This window comes from Cydia fagiglandana, chromosome 19, assembly GCF_963556715.1.
Source record: "Cydia fagiglandana chromosome 19, ilCydFagi1.1, whole genome shotgun sequence".
NCBI classification, from domain to species: domain Eukaryota; kingdom Metazoa; phylum Arthropoda; class Insecta; order Lepidoptera; family Tortricidae; genus Cydia; species Cydia fagiglandana.
In genome coordinates this window covers 4311064-4324118 of record NC_085950.1, presented here as the reverse complement: position 1 = coordinate 4324118, position 13055 = coordinate 4311064, and the positions used below count along the sequence as shown (strand labels likewise).

At 42.0% G+C, this 13055-nt stretch overlaps 1 protein-coding gene across 1 annotated transcript in view; it reads right to left on the bottom strand.

Annotated features, from left to right (window-relative positions):
* LOC134673910 (protein CBFA2T3) overlaps window positions 1-13055 on the bottom strand; it is a 114019-nt gene that overhangs the window by 20693 nt on the left and 80271 nt on the right. Inside the window, exons 3-6 of the mRNA XM_063531964.1 lie at window positions 8582-8677; window positions 7800-7957; window positions 7017-7163; window positions 6109-6221 (exon numbers count right to left, since the gene is read on the bottom strand). Of these exons, the coding sequence (XP_063388034.1) occupies window positions 6109-6221; window positions 7017-7163; window positions 7800-7957; window positions 8582-8677 (514 nt within the window). The remainder of the gene's footprint in view (window positions 1-6108; window positions 6222-7016; window positions 7164-7799; window positions 7958-8581; window positions 8678-13055) is intronic.

Here is a 13055-nt window from a genome sequence, read left to right as displayed (position 1 = left end):
TAGCTCGTTGGGTGGATGACCAGGATGACATTCGGAAAATTGCGGGGCACTTTTGGATGAGACTAGCCCAGGATCGGGATAAGTGGCGTACACGAAGAGAGGCCTATGCTCAGCAGTGGGCGACTGAAGGCTAGAATGATGATGATGATGATGATGATGAGATGTCATGCATACGCAAGACCAACGTCACATTGCTGAAATTATATGCCACGCTACTAGTTTTCACTGACAAGCCGCTGAAGAGTTTTCATAGACGGATTCTATACGAAAAGTCGCGGTCACCACACAAGAGTTTTATAGGGCTTATCTGTCGGTACGAATTTACAGTTCTACATAATACTATTTTGCTTGGAAATTAAAGAAGATAAATTAACACTTTAAACTCTTGCGTTTTATAGGTACACATATTTAATTACACAAACGGGTCTGCCGCGATATAATTTTACTGTTTTTACCTTAAATTTCGACGTTTCAGTTGAGTTGCACCAACTGTGGTCCATCAGATTTGCGGCAGGCGCTAGTTGCAGCCTTAGATTACTTGCTTACACTTTGTAAACGATTTAATATGGTTTTGATTACATTTTGAAATACCTAGTTATAGCAAAAATATTAACAAGCTTAGAAATAAACATAGTCCGCTTGAATGCTCAATCTAGTTAGTGGGTGTGAGATCTGTGCCTAATAAATCACTGGTTTTACAAATCGCCGGCACATGGGTCCGCGGCGGCCGCCTGCCCGCTCAGTCCGAGCAAACTTCTGATTGTTTGATAATTGCCACCAGATTTGCGGCAGGCGCTAGTTGCAGCCTTAGATTACTTGCTTGCTTACATTTTGTAAACGTGGCTTTACAGTGGCGTAGTGTGAATCAATCTAGCCGTGGGCACATAATAAATAATAATACGCAAAAATATATGACGCGCTGTTATTGTGCTCCAAATAAGAACGTGTCACATATTTTTGCGGCCCTAGTTGTGTAAGATACTATTGCTGATGACTGTACTAGGTACAGAAGACTCACTCTCTAAAAAAACGCGTCTGTTACGATCAGGACAGATATGGCCGCTAGGTGGCGACAGCGCCACGCGCGGCTTAAGGCTTTCCCCAAAATTGGGGTGGAACGGATGTACTTTTAGCTACCTGTAGCGAAATCGCGGAGTGAGCCACGCCTGCTTTAGATTACTTGCTTACACTTTGTAAACGATTTATTTTGGTTTTGATTATTTATAAAACAGTACAATAATAATACCACGTTTGCCCGCGACTTGATTTGCTTAGAATTAGTGATAGCAGCTAAAGCAGGTATAGCGCCTAGATAATGCTAATAGCAATCATTTAATTCGCGCATTGCTTACTTCAATTATTAGGCAATTCACATGGGGTGGCGAGCGCCTGCCGGTTCAGTCCGAGCAAACTTCTGATTATTTGATAATACCACCAGATTTGCAGTAGGCGCTAGTTGCAGCAGAATGCTTACACTTTGTAAACGATTTATTTTGGTTTTGATTATTTATATAGGAGGCCTGTGCCCAGCAGTGGGACGTATAGGTATAGGCTTATTTTCCAAATAAACATAAAAGAACTTATTAAAGAGAATTTCAATAATATCGTCATTTTTGAAAGTATCAGAAATTTCGTATTACAAACCCAGTCTTTATTCCACCCTATCTTCCCCGATTAACGCAGCTTATTTGAATTACGAGCACAGCCGCTTGGCACATGCTTTTATGCCGTTTCCACCCCATCGAACGAACATGTGCGTGGTAACGAGGGGGTAAATCGCGAAAACATCCCCGCCCGCGTGCCAAGCCGTGGTCAATAGTTCTTTATTGACTACCCACCGTGGAACCCAATGGGCACAGAATAAATAATAGTATTAGGTACAGAAGACTCACTCTCTAACAAAACGCGTCTGTTACGATCAGGACAGATATGGCCGCTAGGTGGCGACAGCGCCACGCGCGGCTTATGGCTAGCCACCAAAATTGGTGTGGAACGGATGTACTTGTAGCTACTTGTTGCAAAGGGACGAAATCGCGGAGTGAGCCACGCCTTCTTTGGGCCATGGGCAGTATTCATAATTTCAAATATACTAGCTTTTTAGGGTTCCGTACCCAAAGGGTAAAACGGGACCCTATTACTAAGACTTCGCTGTCCGTCCGTCCGTCCGTCCGTCCGTCCGTCCGTCTGTCACCAGGCTGTATCTCACCAACCGTGATAGCTAGACAGTTGAAATTTTCACAGATGATGTATTTCTGTTGCCGCTATAACAACAAATATATACTAAAAACAGAATAAAATAAAGATTTAAATGGGGCTCCCATACAACAAACGTGATTTTTGACCGAAGTTAAGCAACGTCGGGCGGGGTCAGTACTTGGATGGGTGACCGTTTTTTTTTTTGCTTTTTTTTGTTTTTTTTTGCATTATGGTACGGAACCCTTCGTGCGCGAGTCCGACTCGCACTTGCCCGGTTTATTTTTTCTCTGCGTGGAATTAGTGAAAGCAGCTACTAAAGTAGGAATAGCGCCTGGATAATGCTTATAGCAATCATTCAGTTCGCGCGTTGCTTACTTCAAATATTAGGCAATCTTTAACTGTTTCTATTCCACCCCCCTTTGCACTGTCTTCAGGGATATTTTTCTACATAAAAACTATCCTATGTCCTTCCCCGGGACTCAAACTATCTCTATACCTTTCAACTAAATCAGTTCAGTGGCTTCAGCGTGAAGAGGTAACAGACAGACACACTTTCGCCTTTATAATATTACATATGGATGTCAAATAGTAGATTCATTTGAGTCAACGCAATGAAAGTTCATTTACATGCAATGCCCTTATTCAAGCAGGCAATATAGGTACTGGCTCTGTATTTCGAACTAACCTTATGATTAGTAAACTAGCTTCAAGCAAATATTATATGTAGGTACAGATATAGTGCATAATTGTTTTCCTTCGTATTTCCTCGGAAACGTTCGTATTTGTCATGCTACTTCAGTCAACTCAACCTCAGTACTTTTTGTATCGAGACTGATTGAAATAGCAAGACACGTTCGATCGTTTCCGTGAAAATACGAAGGAAATTTTGCACGTATTGACGTTAAATTTTGTATCAATATTCAGTTGGCCAGACTTTAGGTACCAAACTAGCCGGTGATCATTATAAAAATGTGTTAAAATTAAATAGCTGATATTTAAACACCTAGTGTTATTATACTATATTAAATCGCTCAATCTATTAATACAGATTTCAACTTTAAAACATTATTTAAATGACTCAAATTACGCCCATTACAACAGTTTTAAAGGCATTTAGCGTAACGATTCGAAGCGCCTGCTAGTTTAGTGTAAGCAATTAGCGAGATCGAAACTTTGCTATGATGTTCGCAGCAGGCGCTCGGTTTATAGGTCCGACAGATGGCGCCGATCGGTTAACTTGGAACTATTTTTGATGTGAATCATTTGTAAATACGGCTAAGTTTGGAATTAATGTATTAAAATTGTAATATTTTAGTATTTCAGTTTGGTGCTTCGCATCGTACTCGCTCAGTCAATGAGGCATGTACACAATTCCAACTTTACGAAACTTTCCGCAATTTGTACATGTACATACAGTGACACAGTGACAATCAATATGAAAGTCGCTAGGGACCTCAAACTAATTGTCACTATGGATACGAAAATCAAAATGGTATAGTCTATCGATTTGTAGCTGCTACCGAATAGCTAATCCTTTGTCTATTGTTAAGTAAAACAGCACGTGCTACTTACCTGCAAAAAAGGGTCTTAATTATTCTAATTGGCACCTGAGCGCGGGCTAGTCCAACGCTCAAAAAACCAGTGTAGGTGCACCCCGATAACGCGCCTTTGTTACGCATCTGGATGACACATTTTAGACTGGTTCGACTCGCCAGCACTCAGTATTAACCGTAGAGAATTACACGACCCTTATTTTCACAGGTAGAGGCACGTGCGGTTTTACTTAAAAAACAAAGGATTAGCGGCTCAGGCCGCGTAGCCAAGATGCTCAATACTCAATACTCAATATTTATTTGCAAATTCACAAAGTAGTTGTACAGGTGGTAGATTTATAAGCTAGGTCTTTGTGAACCCTGTTGGGCACTGCAATATATTATTTACATTCCTAAGAGAGGAGACTTTATAATGAAGTAATTATCTTAATAAACAATATTTTTGAATTATTCTGTCTGTCATTAAAAAATTCGCTTAGAGTATAATAAGACTTATCTAATAACAACTGTTTAATTTTATTTATATATATGTCGGCGGCAGATCGTAAAATCGGGCATATCGAGATATTCCTAGGCAGATCATGAATCGCCGCCATTTCATGATCTGACTAACGACTACCAGCCATATCGTTCAAACTTCAACGTTTGACGATTTGCCTGGCTACGTTTAGGCATATCAAATAAGTAGGGTGTGATATTCCTAGGCAGATCATGAAACGCCGGCATTTCATGATCTTCCTAGCGAACACCAGCTATATCGTGCAAACCTCACGGGGTAGATTTTCCTAGGCAGATCATGAAACACCGGCATTTCATGATCTGCCTAGTGAACACCAGCCATATCGTGCAAGCCTCAAGGGGTGATATTCCTAGGCAGATCATGAAACGCCGACATTTCATGATATGCCTAGCGAACACCAGCCATATCGTGCAAGCCTCAAGGGGTGTTCCGTTCTTAACGTTTAGTTTTTAAGTAATTTATCAAATTTCTGCGCGCTTCTACCGTTTATCGATGCAAAGCCAAAACGCACTTCACAACGATACAATATTGACATTTTAGCCCATAGGATCGTCCGAAACTCTCGGGCGGCAAGCTCAGGACGAGCCTCAGCAGCGCCTCTGTTGACGAAAAAGAGAACTAGCGAGACACCGCGGCATGCGGATCGACCGCTATCAATTTAAATCAAATTATATGTATTTAGCCTCCAAAACTAAGTGTTTTAGTGATATATCGTGCGTGACAAAAGGCCTAAGACTGTTTAACGTGCCGCCGGCCGGCGTGTGCAAGAGGAGAAGGTGCTGAACGTAAAAAAAGAACTAGTGGCATCGAGAGGATTCCGCCATTGCTGCAGTATCAGGTCAGTCCAGGTGTGATATCGTTTGGTTATTTTATCGTGTTGTACCGTTTATTACCGGTGAGCATATATATTTATGCTCGATTCTGAATGTTGTGAATTGGCATTGAATCTCATTCCAAAACCGCGTCGTTTTGCAAGAAGGGGTGATATTCCTAGGCAGATCATGAAACGCCGGCATTTCATGATATGCCTAGCGAACACCAGCCATATCGTGCAAACCTCACAGGGTGATATTCCTAGGCAGATCATGAAACGCCGGCATTTCATGATATGCCTAGCGAACACCAGCCATATCGTGCAAACCTCACAGGGTGATATTCCTAGGCAGATCATGAAATGCCGGCATTTCATGATATGCCTAGCGAACACCAGCCATATCGTGCAAACCTCACAGAATGATATTCCTAGGCAAATCATGAAACGCCGGCATTTCATGATATGCCTAGCGAACACCAGCCATATCGTGCAATCCTCACGAGGTTATTTTACGATGCGCCCGGTATGAAGCTAGGAATATCAACGAATGCCAATGCTCTGATCGATCTGCCGCCTCTTTTATAAGGCAGATCGTGATATGCCTGGGCAAATCTTAGTCAGATCATGAAATAGCGGCGTTACATGATATGCCTAGGAATATCTCGATATGCCCGGTTTTACGATCTGCCGCCGACATATATATTATCATTTTCTTCTTCTTTTATAGACTCTGGGAGCTTATTATATATTTTAATAGACATTACTAAAGGGCCCGATGACAGTAGTTTAAGTTTACAAGGTGGTGCCAATCGCTTACGCTCCGTAGCGATCGAAACGCAACTGTCACTGTCGCACTAACATGTAAGAGTGATAGAGAGACACGAAACTTTTCGCTGTCGAAGCGATAGCGATTGTAATCTTGGCTAGGCCGGCAGAGCCAGTTACAAATCGAAAGACTATACTGAAATTAAATTCCTTTACCTTACATGTGTATCCCTAATACATATATATGAAACATTACTCACGGGTCGCTGGCGCGTCGTTTGAGGGAATCCCCAGGCTGAGCGAAGATGTCGCCACCATCGCCGCCCGACTCTAGGATCAGGTGTTCGTGGGCGCGCACGTATTGCAGGGGGGTCTGGCAGAGAATAAACAACATCATTAGGAAATTAGCGTTTCTTTTATTTAATGCCATTTTTATACAGTGTGGAAAGATAAGTCCCTGGAGGGAAACTACCTTAAATCCTTAAGATGGCTCGTTTTACTTCAAGGAGACATTCCTTTATTTTTAAAAAGCTGTGTTGCAAACCAGCGATTTATCAAATTTGCCGCCGTTTGCTACTGACAAGATTTGCTTGGCCCAGTATAATTTCTGTCTGCTGTTTTTGCATTGTTGTTGTTATCCTTTTATTTTTCTTTGTTTTTCATCTTTTTGTCCTGTGGATGTGTGCTTTATCGAATAAATGACCTATTCTGTTCTATTCTATTCTATAATATGTACCTGTTTAGCCCTCCTGGCCCTGGCGTGCAGGTCTCTCTGAGCTGCTGGTAGCAGGGCTCGGAGGAACCCTGGCACGGAAGCCCGGAGGGGGTAGTTGGTGCACTCTTGCACGCCTGTCTGGAACTCCTCGAGCGTGTGCGTACCTGTTTAGCCCTCCTGGCCCTGGCGTGCAGGTCTCTCTGAGCTGCTGCTGGTAGCAGGGCTCGGAGGAACCCTGGCACAGAAGCCAGGAGGGGGTAGTTGGTGCACTCTTGCACGCCTGTTTGGAACTCCTCGATCGTGTTCGTACCTGTTTAGCCCTCCTGGCCCTGGCGTGCAGGTTTCTGTGAGCTGCTGGCAGCAGGGCTCGGAGGAACCCTGGCACAGAAGCCAGGAGGGGGTAGTTGGTGCACTCTTGCACGCCTGTTTGGAACTCCTCGATCGTGTTCGTACCTGTTTAGCCCTCCTGGCCCTGGCGTGCAGGTCTCTCTGAGCTGCTGGTAGCAGGGCTCGGAGGAATCCTGGAACGGATGCCCGCAGGGGGTAGTTGGTGCACTCTTGCACGCCTGTCTGGAACTCCTCGATCGTGATCGTGCCTGACTGCAAACATAAAGGAAGATGAGTTATGATTATGTATTATGATGATGTGAAACCACTGTGAAACACTTAATGTGTGAATGTCACGCCTTCGCCAGCCAAAGAATTAAGGACTTTGGAGCAGGATATCTGGAACCAAAGGACTTTAAAACGCTACCCATGCATGAGCTCCATTATTCGACACATGGATATGGTGGGAAAAGCTCTTGAGTACGAGTTGACGGATCTTCTCTAGGGGGTAATTGCACAAAAGATTCCTATGGGTCGAAGTGTATCCGCAAGGGCTCCCGAAAACAATAAGATAAGATATTATGATATTACCTATAGTTAGAAAAATAACAGGTAATTATCAGGGTATCAACTGTCATGTGGATATGTAATAATTAATATAATTATGTATCCATCAAGCTTTCGGTGGTTTCGGCGCGGACGGCGATAGGAAGCGCCGTAGGCGGAGTAACGCCGGCGCTCGCGCTTCGCCCAGCGGTGGGGAGAGGGATAATACTGACCGCGAGGTTGTATATGAGGTGTTTGAGGCGCTCGCTGGCGAACTGCAGCAGCGCCGATAGGAAGCGCCGTAGGCGGAGTAACGCCGGCGCTCGCGCTTCGCCCAGCGGTGGGGAGAGGGATAACACTGACCGCGAGGTTGTATATGAGGTGTTTGACGCGCTCGGCGGTGTCGGCGCCCACGTCGCTGGCGAACTGCAGCAACGCCGACAGGAAGCGCCGTAGGCGGAGTAACGCCGGCGCTCGCGCTTCGCCCAGCGGTGGGGAAAGGGATTCCGTGGAGGATAGGGCTGGGGAGAAATATATTAGTTAGTTAATAAGTTGAGCGACTGAGAGCCGCCCCACACTAGCGTATCCTAAGCGCCAGCGTCTAGTTAACTCTATGGCCTCTGCTCGACGCAACTACGCAGCGACGTCATTTTCCATAGCGCTGACTAGACACCAACGCTTAAAAAGACGCTAGTGTGGGGTGGCACTATACTCTACATCTTTAGGTATTTAAATAAAAGTAAACAAAAAAATTGTATATTTTTGGGTAGTTAGGTTAGGTTATAACATTTATTGGTTAACCAACCAAATACAAAACCGGTCAGGACTGACCGGCCTGACTGTGACTGTAACCTACATTATTTGATCGTGTAATGTTTTCATCTACCCTATAGGTATTTGTTCCTGAGTCATGGGTGCTTTCTATGTATTTAAGTATTTGTATATTATATATATCGTTGTCTGAGTACCCACAACACAAGCCTTCTTACTGTGGGACTTAGTCAATCTGTGTAAGAATGTCCTATAATATTTATTTATTTATTTATTTACCCTCAACTGGCTTAAGGACATAATTAGTGCAACTATTGAGCGCCAAGGAGAACATACTACATATGAAAACATACATTCCATCTAGTTTTTCATACCTGCTGTGCCGTTGTTTTGTGGACTGGGGGGACCTGGGGTGGGGGAAGAGCGGCTCTCCTCCTGTTCTGGGGACCGGTGCTCCTTGCCTACTGGTGCTGCAACAAATAAATATATTTTCATTTTTTAGGGTTCTGGGTTCCGTACCCAAAGTGTAATAAGTTTTTGGCATAAATTTCATTTTTGGTACAAGCTTTTATCGCTGACTGTACTTTTCTTTCCACAGGCAACTAATGTTCATCGAGACAATTCTAAAAACCCCAAACACAATTAGGTTTCGTTGTTTTATCACAGAGTTCCTATGGCCACCTCCGGTCTCCATCATCAGATCAGCTCGATGACACCATAATATTGCATTATCACCCGACTTACGTATGTATGCAAAATTTCAGCTCAATCGGAAACCGGGAAGTGGATCAAAAACTTGCAAGATTTGATTACAGACAACGGTCAGGTGAACTAAATAGAACCTTGTAAAAACGGGGCCCTATTACTAAGACTCCGTTGTCAGTCTGTCTGTCCGTCTGTCTATCTGTATGTCTGTCTGTCTGTCTATCTGTCTCTCTGTCTGTCTGTCTATCTGTCTGTCTATCTATCTCTCTGTCTGTCTGTCTGTCTGTCTATCTGTATTTCATGAACCGTGATAGCTAGGCAGTTCAAATTTTCACAGGTGATGTACCTATTTCTGTTTATTACAACAAATACTAAGAACAGAATAGCCTCCTAAGGCCCAAGGTCCTGCCTATAGTACTTAATCATTTCGATGAAATTTAAACCATATTAAAATTGGAATAGAGTTGCAATTGCTTTGTTTCGTTAAATTTTCAAACAAAACAAAATAAACTCTATTCCCTGTATTATAGGTTCAAATTTCAGTGGCCGGATTTTTCATTTGTAAGAGGATATAAAAAAAAGAGAGAAAGAGTTAGATGGAAATAAATTAAGTAGTTTTTCAGATTTTGAGTTAAATAAGTCCAAGAAATTCCCATCTTGAAATATTTTCTATTTCGCTCTGTATATTGTTCATATACCGTACGGTATATGTATGTTGTATAGCGATATATACCGGGTGTGGCCTGTAATATGAGCAAAAAATTAAACTGTAGGCTGTACTCTTCATACTGACCAAGTTTTGTTCAGCGACTTTTAAAAATAACTTGTGGTGTCATTTTTAATACACTTTAAAGTTTATTCTAAGACTCACTGAACTAAACTGCATGTACCTACTTACCCTATCTTATTCAAATAAATTAGTTATGAATCTTCTAAGACGCAATGTATTGCGAATTTTGTTATGTTTAAGGCGTGACAAGCAACGTCAATCACAATGATATGGCGTGGCGATGGCGTCCGTTGAAGATAATATTTATTTTGTATGAAAAATAGAGAGTCTAAATACTTCATAATTTTTAGGGTTCCGTACCCAAAGGGTAAAACGGGACCCTATTACTAAGACTTCGTTGTCCGTCCGTCCGTCCGTCCGTCCGTCCGTCCGTCCGTCCGTCTGTCACCAGGCTGTATCTCACGAACCGTGATAGCTAGACAGTTGAAATTTTCACAGATGATGTATTTCTGTTGCCGCTATAACAACAAATACTAACAACAGAATAAAATAAAGATTTAAATGGGGCTCCCATACAACAAACGTGATTTTTGACCAAAGTTAAGCAACGTCGGGAGGGGTCAGTACTTGGATGGGTGACCGTTTTCTTTTTGCTTTTTTTTGTTTTTTTTTTGCATTATGGTACGGAACCCTTCGTGCGCGAGTCCGACTCGCACTTGCCCGGTTTTTTTTCGGATTTTGAATTAAGTAAATAAGTTCAAGAAATTCCCATCTATAAATATTTTCTATTTCGCTCTGTGTATTGTTCATATACCGTACGGTATATATGTATGTTGTATAGCTATATATATATGTATAAGTAGTTGGTGTGTGTGAGTGACACCTCCGCCATTAGGCTGCGTCTGACTGGCCGTGTTTTTGTCGGCTGTCCGCGGCACGGCGCGCTAGGGAGGGGACACTAGTGGTAAAAATCGACAGTAATCTATCGAACAATGTGATTCCTGACCCATTGTAAAACCTTTCCACATTACCATGTCTACTAAAATTATTATGCCAATCGCGGTGCAAGCGTTCTATAAGTAGTAGGTTTCACTCACTAATCAGATGGTTAGATTACTTCAAGTATATTTTCAAGTTGTGGAAAATTAAAAAAAGAGAGAACGTTCTAAAGCTATCAAGAGTATCAAGCGATCTTCATCATCTTCATTTAACAAATCTCCACGACGCCATAAAATAATGTTAAATAAATTAAAACGTATCACAATTTTGTTCATATTTCGACGGCACACCTGTATCTGAAAGATTGCTTGGTGTTTAAAAAAAATTAAAAGCATAATAAGACACTAACATATCGATTAACATGATTAAAAAACTTTTTTGAATCTTAGCTGCTTAGTGCTTAATATGGATACGCATACGGATACGGGTTAATATGGATACGGAGGTAGTTTTTATTAAGTATGTACCTAAATTTTAAGCGATAAAGTCCCGTATTGTATTAAAATGGAATGAATATTAAAAATATTACTTATACTACAAAATTACAAATACAAAATTCACTGTCCTAAATTGCAGAAATGAGGGCATGATCCATTTATTGGGCACAGGGAGTTTTGAATTCTTTGTAGTTTTAACGTTAACAGACTCTTATAGCCTATATTATTGTCAACTTTCTGTTACAAATTTTAAATAATATTTTTTTTATCTATAATTGCATTCGTGTCTAATCACAAACACTTACCGCAACTGCCCGTGACGTTTCATTCCCCACAGTAAACTTCAAAAGCATGTTACATTTTCAAAAGAGTACCTACCTATAATATTTTTTATCGATAACTGCCTTCGTGTCTCATCCCTACACACCACTTACCGCGACTGCCCGTGACGTTTCATTCCTTACAGTAAACTTCAAAAGAATGTAATATTTTCAAAAAAGTACCTGCCTATAATATTTTTTATTCATAACTGCCTTCGTGTCTCACCCCTACTCAGCACTTACCGCGGCTGGCCGTGACGTTTCATTCCTTACAGTAAACTTCAAAAGAATGTAATATTTTCAAAAAAGTACCTACCTATAATAATTCTTATTCATAACTGCCTTCGTGTCTCACCCCTACTCAGCACTTACCGCGGCTGCCCGTGACGTTTCATTCCTTACAGTAAACTTCAAAAGAATGTAATATTTTCAAAAAAGTACCTGCCTATAATATTTTTTATTCATAACTGCCTTCGTGTCTCACCCCTACTCAGCACTTACCGCGGCTGGCCGTGACGTTTCATTCCTTACAGTAAACTTCAAAAGAATGTAATATTTTCAAAAAAGTACCTACCTATAATAATTCTTATTCATAACTGCCTTCGTGTCTCACCCCTACTCAGCACTTACCGCGGCTGCCCGTGACGTTTCATTCCTTACAGTAAACTTCAAAAGAATGTAATATTTTCAAAAAAGTACCTGCCTATAATATTTTTTATTCATAACTGCCTTCGTGTCTCACCCCTACTCAGCACTTACCGCGGCTGCCCGTGACGTTTCATTCCTTACAGTAAACTTCAAAAGAATGTAATATTTTCAAAAAAGTACCTGCCTATAATATTTTTTATTCATAACTGCCTTCGTGTCTCATCCCTACTCAGCACTTACAGCGGCTGCCCGTGACGTTTCATTCCGCGGTACAGTCAGCTTCAAAAGCATGTAATATGTGACGTTATCTATGAAAAGGGACCTTATTATCGATGGCGCTTACGCCATTATTAACGATGCTCCGATACAAATACAATGCCACGCGACGCTGTGCGGCGTAAGCGCCATTTACAATAAGGTCCCTTTTCATAGATAATGCCCCATATTTTTTCCTATAAAATATTATGGCTCCTCTACACGATGGACCAACGCCGGCCACTCCAAGGGACGCAGCCATGCGGTAGAATGAGATAGCAATATCACTTGCTCCCTCTAACGCATAAATGCGTCCCTTGCAGTGGCCGGCGTTGGCCCATCGTGTAGAGGAGCCATTATAGGTAGGTAACATATAATATTTTATATCGATAACTGCATTCGTGTCTCACCCCTACTCAGCACTTACCGCGACTGGCCGTGACGTTTCATTCCGCGGTACAGTCGGCTTCAAAAGAACCGATCGGCGGCGTAAAGGAAAATAATACCCCTGTCGGGTAACACGTCCTATAAAGGTGCTGGCGAAAGGAGGGTAATGGCTTCAAAGTCGGTTAAGAGGAAAGGGGTGACCGCTTCTCTATAAGGTAGTCCCCATTTTCCTCTCTTTATATTAATATTATGGAAAGTCTGCGTAGGGGGCGCTACTAGCACAATCCATCACAATCTGGGGGTCTACCGCGAAACAAGAAAATCCAAATTTCGTTATCTCACCTCTCTTTCACTCTTGCATATTCGA